The sequence below is a fragment of the Chelonoidis abingdonii genome, chromosome 2, assembly GCF_003597395.2.
Source record: "Chelonoidis abingdonii isolate Lonesome George chromosome 2, CheloAbing_2.0, whole genome shotgun sequence".
Taxonomy (NCBI): domain Eukaryota; kingdom Metazoa; phylum Chordata; order Testudines; family Testudinidae; genus Chelonoidis; species Chelonoidis abingdonii.
The window spans coordinates 1,754,949-1,781,274 of NC_133770.1; the positions used below are offsets into that span (position 1 = coordinate 1,754,949).

At 50.8% G+C, this 26,326-nt stretch overlaps 1 protein-coding gene across 2 annotated transcripts in view; it reads left to right on the plus strand.

Annotated features, from left to right (window-relative positions):
• The first annotated feature begins 3,265 nt into the window (after positions 1-3,265).
• The window catches only part of LOC116818200 (cytolytic toxin-alpha-like), a 35,558-nt gene continuing 12,497 nt past the window's right edge, over positions 3,266-26,326 (plus strand). For both annotated transcript variants that reach the window (XM_032768936.2, XM_032768938.2), the window contains exons 1-3: positions 3,266-3,442; positions 14,471-14,602; positions 23,343-25,397. In XM_032768936.2, coding sequence (XP_032624827.1) covers positions 14,506-14,602; positions 23,343-25,397 — 2,152 coding nt within the window. In that variant the 5' untranslated portion in view covers positions 3,266-3,442; positions 14,471-14,505. The remainder of the gene's footprint in view (positions 3,443-14,470; positions 14,603-23,342; positions 25,398-26,326) is intronic.

Sequence of the window (26,326 nt, forward strand, 5' to 3'; positions counted from 1 at the left end):
ATTGCTGCGACTGCTATTAGCTGGGGGTTGTTGATAGCAGCGGCTGACACAGTAAGTCATTTATCAGAGCAGGACCAGACCAAGGAAATCAGGATTGCTCTGAGTGCATTTCAACATCGAAACCCTTGGCCTTGGGCCAGCCTGGCAGCTGGCTCCTGGGACGGCCAGGCCCTGAACTGGGGCTGGATGGGTCTTGTACCCCAACAGATTGGGAGCTTCTAGACTGAATCACACGGATGCTGTAGATAGTCTTAAAATACATTTCCACAGGTCATTGCCATAACCCTGCACTCAGCAAACATAGCCTGCAACTTCGCCCTTCATAGCTACCTGCCCTCGCTAGTCAAAACTAGAACGGGGTGTGACTAGCAGGGCCCGGCTGTGATATGCTGTCTCGAAAGAGTGGCCACAGAGTGGATTCTTCGAACACTGCACTGGCCAACGGCCCTTTAAAAATGTCTTGTGGCAACTGATCACCTTGTATTATATCTTCCAAACTGCAGTAACTCCACCTGCATGGTGCCCTCTCCATCCCAGAGAGAGCCACAGACTGCATCACCCCTGCACTGGGAGGAGATGGGGTGCGTCGCTGGGAGTGCAGGGCTCCCTTCAATGGAAAGTGAAGAGGAAGAACTGACGTGATCTCTTCCATCACCCCATCCCCCAGTAGGCCTCCCGCAGGCCATGGGGTGAGAGCTCATCTCCCAGGAGCCCAACCCAGCCTCTGAGGGCCAACAAGGCCCCATAAATGCAGCCGCACCCTCATCTTTTGTATATTTGTAAAACAACAACTTTGTGTTGGTGGCAACTGGCCGGGCTGGGGAAAAGCAGTGTTTGCATTTACTGTTCAGGGCAGGTGCTCGGCTACCAGGGGGAGAGTGAGACGTACAAACTGTGCCAGACCTTGCATGGCCCCTTGGGATGTGGCCGAGATGGGGCCTGACAGGTCTCTTCCTCTCAATTGTCCCCTTACTTCTGGGGCTCTGTGACACTTGAGGAATTGACCTCAAGGGCACCCGTAGGATATGAAGAGGTGGATGAATGAACCTGGGAGCTGTTCGTTGTCTCTGCTAAGTTGTAATTAGTGCTATTGTTAAGAGCCGGGTGCTGTATAAAACACAGATAGCTGCCCAGGCCCCGTCCCCAGGGGAGTGCATTGGACAGAAACACACGGGTGGAGCCAGAAGTGGCTATAACACAGTCCGTGTGGGTTTTGTTTACATAGGGCAGAGAGAAGGTGCGATGTCTGAGCAGTTATGAGGTCACACCAACCAGGTTGTGGGCAGGTTTTTGGTACTCTATACGTTACTGTTATGGCTGTGGTCCAGTCTAATGGCAATAATCAGAACCTGGTGCACTGTATGATCTAGATCCTGTTGCATCCTTTGGATCTGTATGCTAAAGTATTTATTGGATGAATGGCTACGTTTTCTATGTGCCAGAAGCACCCAAAACAGTTCTGATTGCAGCCCAGCTACCTTAGAGTCTGAGAATTAATAGACTCTTTAGCTTTTATGGTGAATATTTTTTCTCTTAAATAAAGGTAAGTTGTATCGAATTCAACTCAGGGTAAAACTCCCACCTTCACACAGGACTCGGACAAGGCGTATGTGCTCCTTAAAGAGCGCCTGTTTCAACGATCCATTGACCTAGTCTGGGTCATGGTGACGATTTCCCCCGCGTGAGCAAGGATAACACACCCCAGAGACGACATGGGAACTCGAGGGAGAAACACCAAATGGTGAAGGGCTGTTTCTTGTGTGAATTACTGTAACTTTAATAAAGAACCCAATATACACCCACAAATCGCTTCCTTAGCTCAAACTGCAGCCTCATCCCTGCTCCATTCCAGCTGAAATGATCTTTATCTGAGGCAGTTGTATTCTTTGCTGTGTCCTTGGGACTTACAGAAAAGTGCCAGGTGCGCTTGTAAGAACAAGTACCGCGTGGGAATAGTACTTGTGTATTTATAAGGACAAGTACAAGTGCAATGCAAGTACTTTCAATTTCCGTATTCACTGCAGCTGTCTGTTCAATACATGGCCACTGACCGAAATAATATCAGCTCGTAGTGGAAGAGAAAGGAAAAGGGCAACCACTGAAATTTTATTCATAAGAACGGCCACACCGGGTCAGCCCAAAGGTTCATCCAGCCCAGGGTCCTGTCTGCCGACAGTGGCCAGTGCCATGTGCCGCAGAGGGAGTGAACAGAACAGGGAATCAGCAAGTGATCCATCCCATTCCTGCCCCAGCGGCAGCCACACAAACCCTCGTGCCCCCGCCCCCCAGCTCAGCGGAGGCAGGGAACACGGGCAGGGGGTGGGGGCACCCTGACAGGAGGCTCCTGCGAGCAGCTTGGCCAGGGGCAGCTCTGGGGGGGGAGAAGGGACAGGGGCAGCGGGTTGCAGACAGCTGCCGAGCAGTGGGAGGGGGGAAGGGACAGGACAGCCCAGCTCCGGCAGCGCCCCTCAGCAAGGTGCACCCCGAGTGGTCACCCAGCCTGGCCACCCCTAGGGCCAACCCGGCCTCAGCCCGAGGAGCTGGGTGAGGGCAGGTGACTTTGGCCCCCAGCCCTAGCAATCGGATCAGGATGGGGGGGGTAAATGAAGTGGGTGAGGCCTGGAGGCCACAGAAGGGGAAAGGCGGGTGCCCGGAGTGTGCGGGGACCTGTCCCAGGAGACCAGCGCACTACGGCCTGAGATTTACCAGCCTCCCAAGGAGCAGGAAGGATCCAGGGAGCTAAGGTGGGTCCCAGAGTCACTCTGGCAGGAGGAACAATCAGGCTTTGCCTCCTTGGGGCTGGAGGCTCCTGGAGACGCCTGAAGTACTGAGGTGTCACATCGCCTCTGCGGGGAGTCTGGGGGTGGGGGAGGGGGTGTGGAGGGGTGCGAGGGGCCGGGGGCACACTTAAGGAGGTGGCACGTCCGGGCAGGGGCTGAGAGCATGCTCGGGAGGCCGAGATTGTTGCGTGGGGGGGACGGCAGGGTGGAGCCGTGGAGAGACCCTGCCCCCACAACATTGGTGGAGTCAGGGGTCCCAGCCTGAATTTGCTGGCGCCTGGGCACCGGGGCATACAACTCCACCCGCCCGAGTAACCATGGAGCAGAGCTTAGGCACTTGCCAGTTAATCATCCATGGTGCTTCCTTTTCTGAGAACTGAACTTGGAAAAACCAGCTCTGGTAAATCCAGCTCCAAGCTGTTTCTTTCACTGGAGTTCTCTGATCAAGTATCCTCTACAGCCCTGGCGTGACTCCTAAAAAGAGAGAGAAAGGGGAAAGGGGAAACAAGTTAACTTGTAAGATCGAATCTGAACCATGTAAAAATTCCACTTTCTGTGAAAAGCCCCCAGAGCTCGTAGTGAACGGTTGTCCAGGCGCAGGGACCCACGACTCGGCAGGAAGATACCACGTTGGGTCTCCAAGCTGAATTAGCAGCCCCAAGGTCAGTGTTCTCTGTGGTGTTTGAAACTGGGGATACAACATTTGACGAGGACTTGTATCAGAGTGACTTGCACTGAAATTCTCATCAGCTGTTTGTTAGTAGAACTTGGTGTTTTACAGCCCAAAGTTTCTGGGGCATTTGCCCACTTGGCCAAGTTGTCAAAAGTGACTCGTGATGCTTGGGGGTCCAGCATCGACCCAAACTTCAGAGGAGCCCGATCTCAGAATGTGCTGAGCACCACCCTGGAAACCAGGCCCCTGTAGAGTGTCTTCAGTTGGGCCTCTGAAAGTGAGGCACCCACTGTCACTAGCCCACTGTGAAATCTTGGCTCAATAGAACTTCATCCCCAGCTCGATAAGATCCAAGTTTAGAAGATGTGAGAAATACGGGTACCCAAACCTTAGGGAGGAGGGGGCCAGCCGTGGGTGAGTTTGGTGATCAGTAAGGACACCTGCGCATCTGGGGACTTCAGTCGGAAATTTTTATTACTTGTCTATTTTACCAGAATCGGAGGCTCACTGTTTTAGGTGGCTTCACAGACACATTAGAGATCCGGCGGCGCGCACACACCCGCCCACACACCACACACACGCTTGCGCACGCACCCCCTGCCCACAAGCTTAGTCTTATTTTTTTTAAAGATAAGAATAATATCAGTGTTGTTCACTGTGCGTGTGGGGGACTCCGGAAGGAAGCGTGAGGGGTGGGCGAGGACGCGGTGAGCTAGCTGGACAGGGCATTCCCAGAGCGGAGGGTATCACGGGAGCAGGCACGGAGCTGGTTTGGCAGAAGCGGATGAGTGGGCACTGAGACTGGCAGAGCTGGTGCTGCAGAGGGGCTGGCGGGTGACGTGATAAGCCCCAACTCAGGGATGCAGACAGGGCTGGCGTTATGCAGGGCTGTGACGGTGATAACGGAATAAGGGGTGCGGACTGGCTGTGACGGTGAGGACAAGAACTTTGAACCAATGCGGTGAAGTAGGGAAGAGCCAGTGGAGAGATCGGAAGAGGGAGTCGTCTGGTCAGAATGGCAGGCTGGGAAGGTTATTTTAGCAGCAGCGTTTTGTACTGGGGAGCAGTGATGTGTGTATGAAGGAGGCCAGAGAGGGGGAGGTTGCAGTCAGAGATGATCCGGGAGGACAAGAGATTTAGCGGTCAGGCGGTAGAGGAAAGGTTGGATCTTACAGACATTGTGGAGGCAGGAGCAGCAGGATTTGTCCATGGTCTGGGGGTGAGACCCAGAGGAGCTGTCTGAGGAGTGGTGAAACGTAGGACTGGGCAGTGAGAGAACGCAGAGAGCCAGAGCCACAGGGAGAGAGCGAGAGATGAAGCCAAGGCAGCAGGAGACAGGGGGACAATACATAGAACAGGCTGGTTTCACTCCCTGGCTCTGATGTCCTGTCGCCCGGCACTTTGTGAAGTGAATGACACCAGTGCACACTGGGGTGTGAAGCACTTTCATTCCACTGGCCAGTGCTTTCCAGCCCCTTTGCAGTGGGGTGAGTGACAAGGTGCAGGGCAGTGGGGCCCAGCCCACAGAGCCTGCATTGGATGTGGTAAGAGGGCAGCAGTCAGGGAGGGGAACTGAGGAGGAGAGGATGCGCTTGCAGAGGAAGCAGAGGGAGGTGACTTTAGCAGCAGCGTTTGTGACAGACTGGAGGGGAAGGAGGTGAAAGCCATGAAGCTGCAGGTTTCCATACAGTCGTAGATATTGATACAGCCCCTTGGATAATACCCACTCCTCAGAAATCCTCTGAGCCCCTCTCCAAGAGTCCAGCACAGAGGCATGTCAGGGGTGTTCTGGGGTGTGCCAGGGGTTGGAGGAAACATGACAGGGGCGTTCTTACTTCTCTGCAATGGCCCAGAGGAACCACTGAAGCAGGGCACAAGTTACAGCAGCCCTGAGGGTACGAGCCACTCCCCTGCACCAGCTGCGGTGCCAGGGGTGGGATGAGTCTGGCCATGGGCTGGAGCTGACAAGGCGGCAGAGAGGGTTAATTTGTACTGGTGTTATACAGGGAACAGTGACAAGTCACAGCAGGAGCCTGGATGTGAAGCACTCTGATACCAAGGTGACATGTTCTGGGGATCCCCCGGAGCCAGGGCCAGTACCAGCATCCAAGCATATGCTTGGGGCACCGCTTTTGAAGGGCAGCTCTTTTCAAGGGGCAGCACTCCAGCGTTTTTTTTTTTTCGCTTGGGCTGGCAAAAAACCTGGAGCTGGCCCTGCCCAGAGCAGTCAGGGGGTCTGTCACCACCTGCCCTGTGACCATGGGGGCCTTACTGCTGTGTGACTCTGGCTCAGAGCCCTGGCACCAGTAGCCACCCACAGGCATAAAGGTCTGACCCTGGCTTCCAGCAGCCTCGTTATCCCTGCAGACTGACCCCACCAGCCCTTCCAGTCCCAAGCGTCCCCAAATCCGCCTCCCCCGAGTTCTTCACCACCAGACCTGGGGCCTTTTCCCCTCTGGTTCCTCACCCCAAAGGCCTGAAACCAGCCCCCAGTTCTCAGTCACTTTGGGACACACCCCACACCGTTTGCACACTAGAGACCCATCATTTGTCTCTCCCGGGGTTGTACAATGCGAGGGGCTGGGTCAGTCTTGTCTGGCTGGGGAGGCAGCTCCTCCCTGCCTGGCTGGCCACCACCCTGCTGGGATGGGGAGGTGAAGCTTTAGGAACCAGCTCTCTGCAAAGATGATACACAAATCCCTAAGCACAGTCTGGATCCATCTCGCACTGGGATTAGTAAATTCAGAACATCACAGGCTTTCAGAAAAGACCTCACTCAACGTTACTATACACAATAACATTGTGCACAATCAGTTGATTCTGTTGCTTATTCTTTGGGGTTCAGCCCCCCTGTTCTGCCCTTGGGGTGTCTGGACAGTGTGACACATGGTACAGGGGGCAGTATATGAACCTAGATATTAGTGGGGCAGTAGCTCTACAATAGTTAACGGTTGAACCTCTCTTACTGTTTAACAGCTGATTTTTCTAAGTGCTCTAAAATTGCACACCCTGTTCCCAAACCCCATGGTGTGGTTAACTGTTTGGAACAGCTCAGGCTGTTCTCTCTCCGGTGTTGTACCTGTATGATGCTCTGAACACTACAAATACCTGTAGAACTCACTCCAAATAGGTTTCCTGTCAGAATTTGCTGACCAGGCGCCTTTCCTCCCCTCCCCTCAAACACTGGCACACACAGAAACTGAAATCTGCTTCCAGCTGGTAGAAGCACTTATCTGATGTAGAAGAACCACATAAACCCAGAGCTGTTCTGAGAAATCCCCAGGAGCCTGAGAGACAGCACAGAAGTCAGAGTGAGCTGCAGGCTTGGAGGGAAGACCAGAGACCCATTCTCCCAGCGGAGCTGGCACTAGGTACACTGGTCTGTGTGCGTGGGCTGTAGATAGCACAGGCATGGGACGGCTGTGCCTCCCCAAACAGCCCTGCATGGCCAGGCCCACGCTCCGCCCCGAGGCCCCCTCCTGCTTGCCACTAGTTGGCCCCAGCCCAGGCAGGGTGCTCCTCTTCCGGGAAGCTGGCGGGGGCTAGGGCGGGTGGGACATGGGGTGGCTGAGGCTGCCCAATGCTGGGGGAAGCCCTGTGACATTCTGTACCTCGTGGGACCACCCTGCACCCCCATGTTCATCCTTATAAAATGATTGTGTGGTATCCAGTACAAAGTTTGTCATGCTGGGTATCTTTGGAAGGCTCACAATGCACTGAGCATTGTTGTTACAGTGATGTTATAGGTTATAATTTCATGATGAGATAACTGGCTCTGTGGATGAGGGGAAAGCAGTGGATGTTATTCCTTGACTTTAGCAAAGCTTTTGATACGGTCTCCCACAGTATTCTTGCTAGCAGGTTAAAGAAGTATGGGCTGGATGAATGGACTATAAGATGGGGATAGAAACTGGCTAGATCGTCTAGGCTCAATGGGTAGTGATCAATGCTCCATGTCTAGTTGGCAGCTGGTCTCAAGTGGAGTGCCCCAAGGGTCGGTTCTGGGCCAGTTTTGTTCAATATCTCATTAACGATCTGGAGGAGGATGTGGACTGCACCTCAGAAGTTTCCAGATCACTAAAGTGGGGAGTGGTAGATACACTGGAGGGTCAGGATAGGATACGCAGAGGGACCTAGACAAATTAGAGGATTGGGGCAAAAGAAAATTGATGAGGTTCAACAGGCAAGTGCAAAGTCTGCACTTAGACGGAAGAATCCAGGCACTGTTACAGCTGGGGACTGACTGGATAAGCAGCAGTTCTGCAGAAAAGGACCTAGGGTTACAGTGGTCGAAAAGCTGGGAAGAGTTAACAGTGTGCCTTGTTGCCAAGCGAAGGGCAATGCTTTGGGCTGTATAAGTAGGGGCATTGCCAGCAGATCGAGGATGTGATCATTCTCCTCTATTCGACATTGGTGAGGCCTATCTGGAGAACTGTCCAGTTTTGGGCCTATAGTACAAGAAGGGTGTGGAAAAATTGGAAAAGAGTCCAGTGGAGGGCAACAACAATGATTTGGGGGCTGAGCACAATGACTTATGAGGAGAGGCTGAGGGAAGTGGGATTGTTTATGTCTGCAGAAGAGAAAGACTGAGGGGGGAATTTGATAGCTGCTTTCAACTACCTGACAGGGGGTTCAAAGAGGATGGATCTAGACTGTTCTCAGTGCACCAGATGACAGAACAAGGAGCAATGGTCTCACGTTGCAATGGGGGAGGTTTAGGTTGGATATTAGGAAACACTATTTCACTAGGAGGATGGTGAAGCACTGTAATGGGTTCCCTAGGGAGTGGTGGAATCTCCTTCTATTAAGGTTCCTTCCCACTCTGAACTCTAGGGTACAAATTGGGCCTGCATGAGGGATGTGGGGAACTGTAGGGCAGGAGAGGGATAGCTTGCTGGTTGAGCACTGGTCTGCTAAACCTGGTTGTGAGTTCTATCCTTTGGGGGGCCACTTAGGGATCTGGGGCAAAATCAGTCGTTGGCTTTGCTAGTGAAGAGGGAGGCTGGACTCACTGACTTTCAAAGATCCTTCCAGTCTAGGAGATTAGCTTAAACCTTGCCAAATTATTTATGAGTTATTTTGAGAAACTCTGTCACCTCCCCACCCAAGTATATCTCCCTCTCAAGTACTATAACCATTCCCTGGGTAGCTTTGAGAGACTTCTCCACCATTTGCAGTGAAACCAGTCCAAAACCCTTGGATCTTAAAACAAAGAGTAATTAATCATTCTCTTCTTTCTTCCCCATTCCATAGTGAGTCCATATCAACCCCTTGATTTAAACAAGGAAATCAATCAGGTCTTAAAAAGAAGGCTTAAATTAAAGAAGAAGGTAAAAATCATCTCTGTAAAATCAGGATGAAAATAACTTTACAGGGTATCAGATTAAAAAGCCCAGCAGCGAACCCTAGCCTTAGATCAAAGTTACAGCAAACAGAGTACCCTCTTAGCAATAGGAACATTACAGTTGAGAAACAAAGATAAAACTACACGCCTTGCTGGATTAGCTTACAAGTCTGAAACATTGAGAGACTGGTTCAGAAAGATTGGGAGACGCCTGGATTAATGTCTGGTCCCTCTTGTTCAAGCGAAACCAAACCCAAACAAAAGCAAACAAAAGCCTTCCCGCCTATCAAGATTTGAAAATCTTGTCCCTTATTGGTCATTTGGGTCAGTGTCAGCCAGAGTTACCTGATGCTTCTTAACCCTTTTACAGGTAAAGGATTTTGGTGTCTCTGGCCAGAAGGGATTTAATAGTATGTATACAGGGAGGCTGTTCTTCCCTTTTATAGTTATGCCTTCCTCATGAGGTTTTAAGGCCGCTTGCAAAGTCCCTGGCTGGATGATTTAGTTGTGGATTGATCTGCTTTTGACAAGGGGGCTTTGTCAAGGTTTTTCCCTCACTTTGAACTTTTAGCGCCAAAAGCTGGGGACCTCATTATCACTTTTGAAGCTTAATCACCAGGCTTAAATTGGTAGCACTGCCACCAGGCCAAAATATAGTGTTTGGCACAAGCTTCTGTTTCCCCCAATACCTTCCTGGGGGAACCCAAGACCTAAGCTTAAAACAAGGAGATAATTAACCAACTCCGTTTCCCCCTAGACTTTCTCTTCTGGTTACTTGGGAAGCTTCACACTGATCCCAAAAACAGCTTGGTCTTAAACAAGAGGAATTAATCACGTCCCCTTCTTCCTTTCCCCCACAATCCCTGGTGAGTCTCAGAACTCACATCCCTTGGATTTAAAACAAGGAAAATCAATGTAGTCTTAAAGAAAGCTTTAATTAAAAAGAACAAGGGTAAAATTGTATCTCTGTAAAACGATGGAAAAACTTTCAGGGTACGTTCAGATTCATATAGACTAAGAGGGACTCCGCCACCTCCAGCCTGAGATTTCAAAGTTGACAGCAAACAGTAGGTAAAACTTCCGTGCAAAAGGAAAAAGCATCACAGTTGAAAGAAACACAAACATAGACAACTGCCTTGCCCTGGCCATACTTACAATTTTGAAACATGAAAGACTTCGATTTCAAAAGATTTGGAGAGCCGGTGTAGTCTGGTCCTTCTACTGTCCAAAGTGAACAACGAACAAAACAAACAACAAACAAAGCTTCCCTCCACCAAGATTTGAAAGTATTTGTCCCCCCATTGGTCCTCTGGTCAGGTGTCAGCCAGGTTCACTGAGCTTCTTAACCCTTTACAGGTAAAAGAGACATTAACCCTTAACCATCTGTTTATGACAGGGTTGGACTAGTTGACCTGCGGTCCCTTCCAACCCTGATATTCTCTGATTCATGTATATAGTTATGAGGCTGAAAAAGTGTCCTCATGGCGTAAAGCAGCTCAGGCGAAAGCTCTCCAGGAGCAAAGGTTCACACCTCATCAGGGCATGGATGGGACAAACCCAACCCAGCCTCACAGGAACAAAGGACAGTGGCCTTGGTAGCAACAAAGGATCTGTTGGACTCTCAAGTGAGACACCCCCCTTCCCTTGGTTAGTTTGGGCCTCTGATGAGGTAATGCTCACCTGACTCTGAAGGTAGGGGTGGGACAAAGCCAAGAGGGAAGAAAGGGCGTGATAAAAGGGAGAGACGTTTGCCATGCTCTTTCTCTCCTTTCCACCTACATCTACAGGCACCCCCACCAAGTGACTGAAGCACTGATCAAAGGGGAGAGCCTGGCTGAAGAGTAACCAGCCAGCCTGTGGTGAGAAGCATCTAAGTTTGTAAGGGCATTGAAAGTGTTAAAATCAGCTTAGAATGCGTTTTGCTTTTATTTCATATGACCAAATCTGACTTGTTGTGCTTTGACTTATAATCATTTAAAATCTATCTGTGTAGTTAATAAATCTGTTTGTTTATTTTATCTGAAGCAGTGCATTTGGTTTGAAGTGTGTCAGAGACTCCCCTCGGGATGACAAGCCTGCTACATATCAATTTCATTGTTAAATTGACGAACTCATATAAGCTTGGAGCGTCCAGCGGGCATAACTGGGCACTGCAAGATGGAGGTTCCTAGGGCTGTGTCTGGGACCGGAGCTATTGGCTAGTGTCTGTGATGTTCCCCTCTGGTGTTATCTAGGCCGGTGATCTGCTAGGTCACTCTAATCCTTTACTTTGGAAGCCAGCCTGACCCTGCTCTGCTGTGAGACCCCCGCTCCTGGGCCGTTCACGCACAGCCACCGGCATGTCAGCGGCTCCTTGGATTGTGCAGCCGAATGAGCAGAGCAGGGTAAGGCTGGCTCCCAGAGTCAACAGCAAAGAGCTATTTAAGCTAAATGGTGGTGTTGGTACAAGAACAAATGACCATGAACTGGCCATGAGTAAATTCAGGTTGGAAACTGGGTTTTTCTAACCCTCAGTGGAGGGAGGTTGAGGCTGTGGAAGAGACGTCCAATAGGAATAGTGGGGACAGACGGACTAGTTTTAAGAAGGAGCTTGGGAAGTTTATGAACGGGACGATATGATGGGGTTGCCTACGATATCAGAGGACTGGACTCAACCCAGGAGGTTCCTTCCAGTCCTATGTTCTATTGTTCCCGAAACAAACCACAGCTTAGTAATACCAACTAATTATACTTTTCTTAATGCTCATATATAAGGCTATGATTTAGTCACAGATATTTTTAGTAAAGGTCACGGACAGGTCAAGGGCAATAAAAAAAAGTCACGACCAGTGACTTGTCCATGACTTTTACTAAAAATAACCCTGTCTAAATCTTAGGTGCTGGGGGAGGAGGGGTGCTCCAGTGGAGGCTGCTGGTGGGGGGGTGCTCCAGCGGAGGCGGGTGCTCCTGGCAGGGGTGGCGGCCAGTAGCCCCACCACCGCTGCTGCTCCTCCGAATGTGGGATTGGTTGCCTGAAGCCCTGCCTCTGCTGCTCTTGGACCGCTGCTCCCTGGCAGTGCCTGGGATCAGTTGCCTGGGGCCACCAGAGCAGTGGCCGGTGTGGCTGGCCCTGGGGCCACCCAGGTGCTGGGGCAGCTGCACCAGCCACTGCAGCTGCAGAAGTGCCGAAGGTCCTGGAAAGTCACGGACTCTGTGACTTCCATGACCTCCATGAGAGACTCGCAGACTTACTCATGTATAAACCAACAATCACATTTTCATCCTGCTAAATATAAATCAGTGACAATTCCTAATACTAGGCAAATAATTTCCTAAATCATTTGAAATCTCTCGGCTACAGTTGTGGAGTACGGCATTTTTGAAAGAGGGCACAACTGTCCCGTGCGTGTGCTAGGAGTATGGCTTACGTAGTACGCAGCTACTGGAGTGTGTCAGCTCACTACCAACGTACCTCCATGTGGACCAGGCCTGAGTTTCATACATTCACTGAGTTTAAACTTTAAAACAACCTGGGTAGTGGACATATCGAGAGGAGGCTGGTGTGATGGATTCTGAGGTAAATGTGTTACACAAGCCAGTTGGTGGGTTGCTTGTGGTTCTGTAGTGTAGGTAAGCGACATGAAATGGAGGCGTTCCCTTTAACTCTCTTCTGGGAACGGTCTTGGATAGAGAGATTTCCTTATGCTCACAGGCGGCAAGTTCCATACCCACATGGTGCTCAGGCACCAGCAATATTCAGTGCCAGGGGCCCAGCTCCACCAATATTTGAGGCCGGGCCCCCCACCCAAGTGTCCCGTGGTCCCGACTTGCTGCCCCCACCCCCTGCTCGCCTTTCCCGGGCCCCGGAGCATAGCGTCTCTGTCTTTGTCTCCTCCATGCTGTTTTCCTGCAGCAACTGCTGCCGCAGAGTCCTAGTTCCCACTTCCCCACTGCCAGGGGAGACTGACTCTGAGCCTGCCCTTCCCCCTCAGACCCTTCCCTTTTCCGGCGGGACCCTCCAGCAGCACAGCCCCCTCCCTCGCCCCCCACAGTCACCACTCCTGCCCCATGCTGGGCAAGGAGGCAGCCCCACCCCCAGTGAGGCTACAGTCAGGGGCAACAGTAGAGGAGGAGGTGCACGCAGCGCCCCTGGCACCCACCACGGGGGAGGTGAGGGAGATTCCTGGACCTGAGAGGGGCCCTGGGAGCACATGCAGTGACAGTGGTGGGGGTGAATGTGCTGTTGGGGGGGCGGGAAAGGGGGGGCTCCTCCCCCAGAGCTCACTGCTGCCGGCAAGGAAAGGGCTAGGGGGAGTCCTCCTCTCTGACCCCTGTCCCGGAGCAGCCTGCTTGCATCCCAAACTCATCCCCAGCCCTGCCCCATCCCAGAGCCCACACCCTAGTCGGAGCTTTCACCTCCCCACGGCACCCTCCACCCTCTGCCCGAACCGTGAGCCCCTCCAGCACCCCAAACACCTCATCCCCAGTCACAGCCAGTGCACTCATCCCCCCACACTCCTACTCTTGCCCTGAGCCCTTCCCACACCCAAACCCCCCATTGCCATCCCCAGACAGAACCCTCTCGCCCTGAGCCCCTCGCACATACCAAACCCCTCATCTGCAGCCACACCCCACAGCCCTCACCCCTGCACCCTTCCCATCCGCAAACTCCCAGAACCTGCACCCTGCACCCCAATACCCTGCTCCAGCCTAGGGCCTGCACTCCAGACCGCCTTCCTCCCTCACCAGAGCCTTGGGCGGAGTTGGGGGGCGCAGAGTTTGGGCAGGGGCGGGTTCTCGGCACCACCAAAATTTCTACAAACCAGTCACCACCTCTATTGACAGATGTTCCTGCTCTATTCCAAGTTGCAAGGCCTGCAAGGTGTATGGTTTTATTTAGACTTTAAAGCAGGGGTGAGCACACTTTTTGGCCTGAGGGCCACATCAGGGAATTCAAATTGTATGGCGGGCCATGAATGCTCACAAAATTGGGGTTGGGATCGAAGTGTGGGAGGAGGATGTCCCTTCTCTGGCTCCTATGCGTGGTGCGGCCCCTGACCCAATGCCCCAGCTGGATCGGCTCCCAACCCGGCACCCCAGCTGGAGTGCCAGAGTAAGGTAAGCCCCAGATCCTGCTCCCCAGAGGGAGCTTGTGGGCCAGCTTAAAAAGGCTTGGCCCGCAGGCTGTAGTTTGCCCACCCCTACTTTAGAGGCATGCTCTGGCTTGTGTTAAGTAAGAGCTGTTGTCTGTGTCTTCTTAACCATTGGGCAGCAGGTATTTATGGCTTCCTGGGCTGCAGCTTAGCACCCTATCAGGACATCCAGCCTGCTGGCATGTCACAGCACTCTTTCAACATGTCTGGGATCGCACATGAGAGCTGCAAAATACAACAGGTGTTTTGCTTTGTGGCTCACATCTCTCTAAATTGAGCCAAATTATAACTATTTCCCATTCTTGCTGAAAGGAACAATTCATTTGAAACATAACATTTAGAATTCATAATCTGAGGAGAGAAAAGGGAGAGGTAAATCTGAGTGACTTTCTTCCTCTCCTGTACCCTGTGGAGACTAGAAGATACGTCTTTCTTTTACAACCAGGGCAACGTTCAGAAAAACTGTGAAGACTGAAGCCAATGACTCGAGTCTAAATTTGCTCCCCAGAAACTTTAATGTAACCCCAGTTATTTCTTGCAGGTCAGACAGAGGAGAGAGCATCTGGGTGTAGAACAATGGCCGGGTCAGCTGACACAATTGAGATGCCGGCTCTGGGCCGCCCTTTCCAGCTGGGGATGCTGTACGACTGCCGCAAAGACTCCCTCATCCCAGGTAACTGTAACCTAGGGAGGAGCCCGGGGTCCAACTTAGTGTGTCAGAAAACAGATGCATTTGACACCTGTTTATTTGAGGAACATTTGGGTTTGGGATTTGAGTTGGGGGAAAAATAAAGGGCATCGAAACCTGCCTGGGTACTGCTGACCCTCCTTACAGGATGGGCTGCAATAGGAGAAACGAGAAACTTGCCATCCGCTCCCCTGCCACTGCAGTATCTCTGCAGCCCCCACTCGCACCGCAGTTGGCCTATGAAAGGGGGACAGTGCCCCCGAGCTGGCTCATCTCCCCATTTCCACATGGGAGGGGTGAGGTCCTGGTGAGAAGGGACCTCTCTACACACAGATTTTGGGGCATGATGGGACCCATTAGAAGGACAAACTTCAACTATTCACACCCATCCCTGTGTCCTATATTAACTGTCCCCACCCCGGAAAAGGCCTGGACATCGCTGTGCACAGCTCAGTGAAAACACCCACTCTGTGTCCAGTCGCCGTCCAAACAGTAAACGGTGCCAGGATGCCCGAGGAATGGGATGGAAAATGCCACCGGAGGTATTGCAGTGTCATTATACAGGTAACCCTTCTGTCAGGGGACATCGTCAGCAACCAGGGCTGGATTCAATATCCAGGGGTTCCCTTTCAACTGTGCAGCACTGAATGAAAGGAGGGAAGTCACCTGCCATTAATTTGGGAAAACGCTGCAAGCAGGATTCATAAACCTTAAACCACGAGCAACCCCCCCACCCCAGAGTGTGTTGGCAGTGTCTTTTGCCTCAGGTTCTTGAGTTCTACAACCAAAAGTTCCTTCAACGTGCCTGTCCCTTCTCCCTCCACCACACCCCACTCACAGGGGTTGTCCTTGGTCAGTGAGGACCCAGATTTCAGAGATGCATCTGGGTGAGTTCACCTCCTCGCCCCCAGGGTTGGGGGAAAGAAAAGGCACCTTGCTCGCTCTGCCATCCTAGTGCTTCCTCTGGAGTGGCTGCTTTGCCAGCTGCTCTGCTGCCTGCTGCCCCGCTGGACTCCCACTCACTGCTCCGCTGGTTGCCCTGCCACCAATGCCCACCGTCTCCTTCTGCTGCCCCCTGCTTCTCTACTGTGACCTCTGTAGGTCAGTCTCTTGAGTTTCCACCCAGCACCCAGCACCTTCCAGCTCTTAGTGGGGGAAGCTGTATTGCTGAAGCAGGCTGGGCAGAAATGCTGTCCCACAACAGGTGATTTCAGATCTAGTGATCATCTAACAAACCAAGTATCAGAGGGGTAGCTGTGTTAGTCTGGATCTGTAAAAGCAGCAAAGAGTCCTGTGGCACCTTATAGACTAACAGACATATTGGAGCATGAGCTTTTGTAGGTGAATACCCACTTCGTCAGATGCATGTAGTGAAAATTTCTAGAGGCAGGTATAAATATGCAAGCAAGAATCAGGCTAGAGATAACGAGGTTAGTTCAATCAGGGAGGATGAGGCCCTCTTCTAGCAGCTGAGGTGTGAAAACCAAGGGAGGAGAAACTGGTTTTGTAGTTGGCAAGCCATTCACAGTCTTTGTTTAATCCTGAGCTGATGGTGTCAAATTTGCAGATGAACTGAAGCTCAGCAGTTTCTCTTTGAGTCTGGTCCTGAAGAGTTTTTTTGCTTCAGGATGGCTACTTTAATCTGCTATTGTGTGGCCAGGGAGTTGAAGTGTTCTCCTACAGGTTTTGTATATTGCCATTCCTAATGTCTGACTTGTGTCCATTATCCTTTCCGTGAGACTTCCAGTTTGGCTTGATGTACATAGCAGAGGGCATTGCTGGCATATGATGGCGTTATTACATTGGTGGACGTGCAGGTGAATGACGGTGATGGTGTGGCTGATTGGTTAGGTCCTGTGATGGGTGTCGCTGGTGTAGATATGTTGGCATCGAGGTTTGTTGCATGGATTGTTCGTGAGTTAGAGTTACTATGGTGTGGTGTGTAGTTAGGTGAATATGCTCAGGTTGGCAGTTTGTCTGCTGTGGGCGAGGACTGGCCTGCCACCTAAGGTCTGTGAAAGTGAGGGATCTTTTCCAGGAATGGTGTAGATCCCTGATGGTGTTGGAGGGGGTTTAGCTGGATGTGTGGGTTCTGTTGGTTTCTTTCTTGGGCTTGTCTTGCAGTAGGAGGTTTCTGGGTACACGTCTGGCTCTGTTGAATCTGTTTCCTTATCCTCGTGTGGGTATTGTAGTTATGAGAATGCTTGGTGAAGATTTTGTAGGTGTTGTCTCTGTCTGGGGTTGGAGCAGATGCGGTGTACTTCAGTGATTGGCTGTAAGACAATGGATTGTGTGGTGTGTCCGAGATGGAAGCTGGAGCATGAAGGTAGGCATAGCGGTCGTGGTTTTCGATATAGGGTGTGTTACAATGACCATCACTTATTTGCATCGTGGTGTCTAGGAAGTGGCCTCGTGTAGATTGGTCCAGCTGAGGTTGATAGGTGGGGTGGAAGCTGTTGAATCATGGTGAATTTTTCCAGAGTTCCTTCCCATGGGTCCAGGAATGAAGATGTCATCAATGTAGCGTAGTAGAGACGTGGCGTGGAGAGGCGAGAGCTGAGGAGCGTTGTTCCATGTCGAGCCTAAAATTATTGGATATTTGGGGCCATGCGGTGCATAGCGTCACTGATCTGGAGTATATGTTGGTCATTCAACTTGAATAGTTGTGTGTTGAGTTAAAGCACCGAGCTAGACCAGTTGTGCTGTGCATATCAATCAGGAGTACTGTTCCTACAGCTTGTTTCCAACTGTTGTTGGGATGTTGTGTAGAGAGCCTCAATCCCATGGTGGCTAGGTGGTGTTTTCTGGGAGCGTGACCAATCACTTGTTAGTTTCCTCAGAAATCAGTCTGTCACGAGATACTGGAGTAGTGTGTGGCATAGGGTCCTGAGTAGGATCCACACCTCCAGACAATCCTTCAGTGAGAGTGCCAATGCCCGAGATGATGGGGCATCCAGGATTTCCAGGTTTGTGGTCTTGGTAGGTAATGAATACCGTGGTCAGGGCTTCTCAGGGTCATGTTGATTGTTTGGTGTAGTGTAGGGAGCATCCTGAGTAGATGGTGCAGTTTCTTAGTGTATTCCTCAGTGGGATCTGAGGGAAGTGGCCTGTAGAATTTGGTATTGGAGAGTTGTCTGGCAGCCTCCTTTTGGTAGTCAGACTTGTTCATGATGACAACAACACCTCCTTTATCAGCCTCTTTGATTATAATGTCAGGGTGGTTTCTCAGGCTGTGGATGGCATTGCGTTCTGCACAACTTAGGTTATGAGGCAAGCGATGTTGTTTTTCCACAATTTCTGCCTGTGCACGTCGGTGGAAGCGTTCTATGTATAGGTCCAGACTGTCATTTCGACCCTCAGGAGGAGTCCATGTGGCTACAAACAGGCCAGGCTAAGCACAGATCTGCTGCCCTATACTCCTACAATCAGGATAATAAACCAAAAGATTCCTAACAGAGCCTTAATTAGCTCTATTTTTGAACGGTGGCAAGGGGCAGGTTAAACCATGCCTAGGACTCTCAGGTAGAGCCCACCCCTTCCACCAGAGACAGCTGTCCTCATCTCCTCTTACCTTTACAGGGGTATGGCATCTGAAACCCCTGCTTGGCGAGTTCAGTTCAGTTGAGGGTGATCCCCTCAAAAAGGCCAGGCTAAGCACAGATCTGCTGCCCTCTACTCATACAATCAGAATAACGACATTTCATTCCCTGCATTCAATACAAAGTGATTTCTAACCCAGGACCAGCCAGAGCTGATCACTTTGGCAGCACAGCTCTGTCTGCAGGACACCTCAGCCGAGTGGGGGTGTTTATGTAAATACAGTCTGGTCCTGAAGCCTTTCCCCCTCCCCAGCTAGCTGTCAGGGCAGAGCTCATTCAGACCCTGCTTCCATATAAATCAATGGGCCACCCTCCCCTGGAACGTGTGTTCAGTGCTGGCCATCCCATCACAAAGAGGATATCACAGAAACCGAGGGGGTTTGGACAGCGATGGTGAGAGTGACTAGAGGCCTGTGTCAAAAGCCTTACTGAAATCAAGATCTATCGTTTCTCCTGCTTCTCCCTCTAAACACTAGGCCAGTGACCCTGTCAAAGAAGGCAAATAGGTTGGTTTGGCATGACTGGTTCCTGACAAATCCATGTTGGCTATTACTTACTACCCTGTTATCTTCGAGGTGCTTACAAACTGATTGTTTAATAGCTTGTTCCAGTATCTTTCCAGGTGTTGAAGGTAGGCTGACTGTTCTAGAATTCCCCGGGTCCTCTTTGTTCCCCTTTTTAAAGATAGGTACCATATTTGCTCTTCTCCTGTCCTCTGGGACCGCACCCATCCTCCGTGAGTTCTCAAAGATAATCACTGACAGATCCAAGATCATAGAATCCTAGAATAGAATCCTAGAATCTCAGGGTTGGAAGGGACCTCAGGAGGTATCTAGTCCAACCCCCTGCTCCAAGATCTGCTTCAGCTAGTTCCTTAAGGTGAATTTAGTCAAGCCCTGCTGACTTGAATACATCGAATTCTCTAAATATCCTTTAAGCTGTTCATTTGTTATTCTGTCTTGTGTGCCTTCCCCCTTATTATTAAAAAAATATTAAAGAAAGGTGATACAAAGAGTTTGATGTGTCAGTCGTTGGTCATCGGGGGAAACATACAGAGCATGGGGGGACGCTGGCAACTGGTTACGGTTCAGCATATAGTACACACAGCCTGTAATGTCCCCAATGCGGGGTGTACGGTGGTTGGGGTCAAGATATAGTAGGGGGGCAGTGAGGGTACATCGCTCATAGAGTGGGCTACACACAGTCATGGGTATGAGTAAGCGGGCCGGGTAATGGGGACAGGGTGACCCTCACGTGGTGGGATCCAGATTGGTAAGTTCAGGACTCAGGGGATATGGTTTGGTAGGGGGGTTGTAAGGGTTTCCCCCTCCCCCCCGTGGGTGCGTGGAGCCACATCGGCTCACTCCTGGTATTGGCGGTGGCCGGTGATGTGTTCGATGTAAATGTCTCTAGACCACCGGATAGTGTCCGAGACCATCAGGCGTCTCATGAGTCGCGCATAGCGACGGCCCACCCCACAGGCCCTGAGCACACGTTCGTTCCAGGGGTCCCAGGCGCCCAGCGCCCCGACGATCAGAGCGTCGGTGTAGACCTCGTAGCCCTTCGCCCGCAGGGTGTCAGTCAAGGGGGCGTATTTCTCGAGTTTGCGGGCTCGGGCTTCGCGGAACGCCGGGGTCCTGTTCTCGAACGGGATGGTCACGTCGACGAGGATGATCTTTTTCCGCTCCTCGTCCGTGACGACGATGTCTGGCCGCAGCGGGCTGTCGGTGCCGGGGATGGTGCGGTTGACCGCGATCTCACCGAGGTGTGGGGCGATGGCCTTCGCTAGGCGGTCCTGGACGGCGTTGTGGCGCAGCTGCCAGGCTCTGGCGTGGGGCTTGCAGCTGCACAGGATGTGGGGCAGGGTCTCCAGGGTGTACCCGCACTGTATTGTATTAAGCATCCGGTCACAAGTTTCCTTTTTAGAGAAGATTGAAGCAAAATAGGCATTAAACACCTCTGTGTTCTTGAAGTCATTAACTTTCCTTCCCCACTAAATAGTGGACCTACACTTTTCATTGTCTTTCTCTTGCTCCTAATATATTTTTTAAAACCTTCTTCTTATGGCCTTTTATGTCCCTCGCTAGGTGTAACTCATTTTGTGCCTTAGCCTTTCTGATTTAGTCCCTGTCTGCTTGTGCTGTTCTTTTGTGCCCTCCTTAGCAATTCATCCGCGTCCCCACTTTTTGTAGAGTTTCTTTCTGATTTTCAGGTCACTGAAGAGCTTCTGGAGAAGCCATATTGTCCTCCTGCTATGTTTCTTATCTCACCTTTGAATCAGGATAGCTTACAATTGTGCCTTTAATATTGTCTCTTTGAGAAACTGCCAGCTCTCCTGAATGCCTCTTTTTCCTTAGATTTTCTTCCCAGGGGACCTTACTTACCAGTTCTCTGAGTTTGATGAAGTCTGTTTTCTCTTTTGAAGTCCATTGTCTTATTCTCCTCCTCTCACTCTTTCCTTTCCTTAAAATAATTAAATCTATCATTTTATGAACACTTTCACCCAATTTGCCTTTTACCTTCAGATTTGCAACCAATTCCTCCCTTTCTAGTCAGAATCAAGTCTGAAATGGCTGCTCCCCCTGTTACTTCCTCCACCTTCTGAAACAAGAAGTTGTCCCTAACACATTCCAAAAACTTACTGGACACTTTGCGTTTTGTGCTATTACTTTTACAACAGATGTCTGGGTAGTTGAAGTCCCCTGTTACTACCAGGTCTTGTGGTATGGATATTTCTGTTATTTGCTCTAGAAATGCCTCATGCTCCTCTTCCTCCAGATTTGATGGTCTGTAGAAGACCCCTACGATCACCCCTGTTTTCCCCTGCCCACTTTTATCTTTACCCACAGAATTTCCACTGGGTCGACCTCTCACCTCCTTGTGTGCCATAGCATAAGTGTAAATACTCTTCATGTATAATGCAACCCTTCCTTCCTTTTTTGCTGCCTTTCCATCCCACACACGCCACTCATCAAAGTTCTAGTCAAGAGATTTATCCAACCAAATCTCAGTGATGCCAATTAAACATTAAATTAGCTTATGTACTAAGACTTCCAGTTCTTCCTGTCTATTCCCCATTCACCTGGCATTTTTGTATAGACAAGATATTGAGCAGATTTCCCCTCTGTTATCCCACTTGTTGCTCCTATAACCCAACTGTAAATTTTCCACTCCCCCTCCCCCTCCCTCCAGTAACATCTCGCCCTCTGTGAAGGTCACTTTTTTGATACTTACCTGTGGTCTTTTGTCACCTGCCCCTTTGATCCTAATTTAGAGCCCTCCTCACGAGGTTGGCAAGTCAGTGCTCGGAGGAGCTCCACCCCTTCTTGGTCAGGTGTACCCCATCTCCTCCCAGCAGATTTCCTTCCTGAAACTGCCTCCCATGACTTAGGATGCCAAACTCCGTCATTTGACACCACCTGCACAGCCGTGCATCATCTCCAGGGTGTGCGCATCCTGCCTGGGCCCTTAACCTCAACCAGGAGGATGGACAAGAATGCAACATGTGACCATGACTCCTTCACCCTCACTCCCAGAGCCCAGGAGTCACGGCGCAGGGTCAGACTGGCAGTATCGTTATGCCCATGTGGATGCTCAGTGTGTGGCAGTGGCCAGAGGAATGGACGAGCCTTGGCAACCTTTCCATAACACCAGAGATGTGGGCTCTAGGCAGGCGGCACACCTCCTGGGACGTCAGGCCAGGTCAGGTCAGCAGATAAAGGCTCCCATCCCTCTCAGCAGGGAGCCCAGACCACTCCCACCCTACGTCCCCTCCTGGTGGGTGTGGGGGCCGTGAGCCTCCCAGCCTTGGGAGCAGGTGGCTCCTCTTCCTCAGCCATTGGGGTCTGCTCCTCTCCTCCTGTGGCCAGTACAGTGTGCCAGTTCTTGACCTCGATGGATGGAGGAGTGGGGTGGGGAGTGCAGCACAGCCTACTGTCTAAGGTGGCCAGCAGCCAGTCTCCTTTCTACAGAGCTGCCTGGTCTCCTTGCTCTTCTGGTGCCTCTGTAGTCATCCCTAGTCAGCTGGCATCCTCCATCCCGGATGTCTCCATGTGCAGCCTGGTGATGAAGTCCTCACACTCCTGGATGCTACATAGCTGAGCCACCTCATCCCTCAGCTCTCTTACCTGCTACCTGAGGGACTTCCCAGGCAGACTCCTCTCACACCAGGTGGTTCCCTCTGCCTGGCTGTTTTCAGCAGGGACATGCAGGCTGCATTCCCAGCAAGTGAAGATGAGGATCCGGGTAGAAGCCTCCAGTCAGGATGGCTGTCTGGCCAGGGCCCCCACAGCTGCAGGCAGATTAAAGCTAGCAGAGGTGTTGGCAATGCACCATTGCAGGTTGTTCCTTGTGCAGTGCCTTCAACTTAAAGAAAAACTCTACCTCCCTGCCTTCCTTCCCTGGCAAACTCTGCTGGCAACTCCCTTAGTCTCCCAGGTGCCTTGGTCTCACCAGCCATGTGTCCTGAGGCCTGGCTTAGACATTTAGAGGGATTGGACGTTTATATGGGTAACAAGAACACGGGGATTATAACAATGAAAAGAAAGTGTAGGGATGGATGTAAAACCTCATGCTTAAGATTTAAGCCAATCTCCAACTATTAGAGATCAATGAGATCTTCACGAGGGCGGTTTTTCCAACAAGATAGTAGGGTTTCTGGCGCCTTCCTGTGAAGGAGCTGGTGCTGGCTACTCTCAGAGACAGAACACTGGGCTAGATGGATCATAGAGCGGGTCAAGTGTGGCAATTCCTAGCATCTTAAATCAAATAAACCAGATGTTTCTAATGGAAGTGAGATTTCAGTCATAACCAGAGCACTTGCTGCCGGGAGCAGTGTACTCCTGAAGGGGAGTGAACTCAGTCACTCTGGAGAGGGATTTATTTAAAAAAATCAGAAAAGATCACATCTTCCAAAGTCGTGTAAGAAGCTGGGGGCAAGGGAAGGTTGTTCGGGGTGTAGTTCAGCCTTGACTTGGCATGTTTGTACGTTACCAGGTCAGTTTACTTGATGTCCTTCAGTCGTTATTTTTCAATCTCAGAAATGAGACACAATTAAACCATGGACAGACTCTGTGTCCTGTGCATCTATCAGTTACGTTACCATGTGTTTGTCTCTACTATTCCAGGGATCACGCTGTGGGGCCTGGAACAGCTTCTCAAGGATGTAAGCAGAAAACCACAACCCTGGGTGAACTGTGAGATCATCGCATCCGACACCATTGAAGAGAAAGCCAATGCCCTCAATGTCACAGCATCGCTGAAGGCCAGTTTCCTGGGGGGGTTGGTTGAAGTAAGTGGATCTGCTAAATTCTTAAATGACACCAAAAAATCCAAACAACAGGCCAGAATTACTCTCCAGTACTCTACCACAACAAAGTTTGAGCAACTAACTATGGAGCATTTAGGAGCAGGGAATGTCTCTTACCCTGCTGTGTTTGACCAAGGCACAGCCACCCATGTGGTCACGGCTGTGCTGTACGGGGCTCAGGCTTTCTTTGTGTTTGATCGGGAAGTTTCTTCTTCTGAGAATGTAGGTGAGATAGAGGGAAAGCTCCAGCTTGCAATTAAAATGATACCCCAGTTTTCCATAGAAGGGGAAGGAGCTGTCAAAATGGATGAAAAGGAAAAATTAAATACTGAAAATTTTAACTGCAAGTTCCATGGTGATTTTGCTCTTGAGAAAAATCCAACTAATTTCCAAGATGCCATGAAAATTTATTCCACCCTCCCCAAGCTGCTGGGTGACAGTGGGGAGAAGGCCGTACCAGTGAGAGTCTGGCTGTATCCGCTGACCAAGCTGGATTCCAGAGCAGCTCAGCTGGTGCGTGAGATCAGCTTAACACTGATTTCTGATGCTCAGACTGCTATAGAGGAACTGGCAGAACTAAACATGCGATGCAATGACATGGTGAAGAATCTGATCGCCACAAGCTTCCCCGAAATCAAGCTGAAAATCCAGCAATTCAAAGATCTGTGTAAGCAACACAGACAGACTTTCCAGAAACAGCTAGCAGGACTCTTGCCATCTATCCGTGGAGGTGGAAAAGAGGAAGGAGCTCTGGTTGATATTTTATCGTGTAAAAACCAGTCACCGTTCAATATCCAGAGCCTCAGTGAATTTTTGGATACAAAGGAGAAAGAGATGAATTATGTCAAATCCTACCTTAAGATCCTAAGCAATGTAGACGTGGTGTCCTCCCAGAGTGAACTAGATGAAATAATACTCGACCCTGAGCTTGATTTCATCGTCTCCTTTACATTCACCTCACTGCGTGAAGAGGAGCCGTATTTATCCGATTTAAAACAATGGCTTCAGACCTGGTTTATAAAGGAAACTCATGATCCTGCATCAGCCATTTCTGTCACTGAGAAACCAAAATCCAAAGTGTGGTTTGAGGAAAAAGAAATATATCAAAAAGCTCGAAAATCTGCAAGGGCCCTTTCACATTTTGTCAGTGTCAACAAATCTAACAGGAAGACTCGGTTCATTGTGGCCTCTGTTCCAGACAAGGACAATCCCGGCACTGCCATTTACCTGTATGAGGAGGGAGAGCTGATTAGCCCCAACTTTGAGCCTCCATCAAAGCCTCTTCCAGCTCTGATTGATGGAATCAGACATGACCGTGTGCAGCTCACGTTTAACCCAGCAACCTATGGCAGGGCTGCGATATCCGGCTATCGGGTAGAATACAGAATTGCAGGGCAGGAGAACTGGACGGCTGTGGATGTAAATAACACACAAGAGACATTCACAGTAACAGGGCTACGTGCAAACACCGAGCACCAGTTCCGATACGCTGCAGTGAGCAAACCAGGGCTCAGCGAGAGCAGCGACGTGAGTGATCCTGTGAAGACTCCTCCCCCTACCAGCCCCCCTGAGAAGCCTGTAACAGTTATTGTAGATTCATCTGCCATTGCTCTTTCCTGGCAGAGTCCAAGTGTCACTGGAGATGGAGTCAGTATAAGGGCGTATAAGGTGGAATATAAAGAAGAGGCAGGAGATACGAATCAGGAGGGGAAAGACAAATGGCTGGAACGAAGGACAGAAAAGAGAACCGAGTTCTGTAGCGTTGATGGGCTGCGTCCTGAGACCTCCTACAGATTCCGAGTGTCGGCTGTGTGTGTGGATGGGGCTGTGAGTGACCCAAGTGAGGAGACTTGCATCTCAACCCTAAAGAAAGGTAACACACATATATATATTTGCACATTTAGCGCCCCCCACCTCAACACAGGACTCTGGAGTAGCTCATTCAGGTAAAACTATATTTATCATTAGAAGAAAACTGAGATGTCCCAGGTGTATAATGTAGGAGTGATTTCAGAATCAAAGTATTTATTGCAATTTAATATCTGAACTGCAGTAATGCATACAGGGCCCAACCAAACCACAGGGTTCAGCTGAGGATTGTACAAATTATACTGGACTGCTAGGTCTGGTCAAGTTAAGGTTCCAACCTCTAAGGAAGGAGATTCCACCACCTCCCTAGGGAACCCATTCCAGTGCTTCACCACCCTCCTAGGGAAAAAGTTTTTTCTAATATCCAATCTGAACCTCCCCCACTGCAATTTGAGACCATTACTCCTTGTTCTGTCATCTGGTACCACTGAGAACAGTCTAGATCCATCCTCTTTGGAACCCCCTTTCAGGTAGTTGAAAGCAGGGGTGACTGTAACTTACAGGATTTACCGGTACTGCTGGAGTCCTGGGGGCGTGGCCTCTTCCGGAAGGGGTGTTGCCTCTCGAGATTTAAAGGCCTTGGGGCACCAGCTGTGGCTGGGAGACCCAGGGCCTTTAAATCAACCCGGGGCTTCCAGCTGAAGAGGTAGGTGGGAGGCCCCCGGAGCTCAGGGGCAAATTAAAGGGCCCGGGGCTCCAGCCACCGCAGGGATCCCCGAGCTTTGCGGGGCTGGGGCCGGGAATTAAAGGGCCAAGAGCCCCTGCCGCTGAGGGGAGCCCCAAGCCCTTTAAATCCTGGCCCCAGCCCAGCCACCGGAGCCACGGCTGGGATTCAAAGGGCTCTGGGCTGCCTACAGTGGCAGGGAGCTCTGAGCTCTTTAAATCTCAGCTGCGGCGGGGGGTTTAAAGGGCTCTGGGCTGACCACTGCCGAG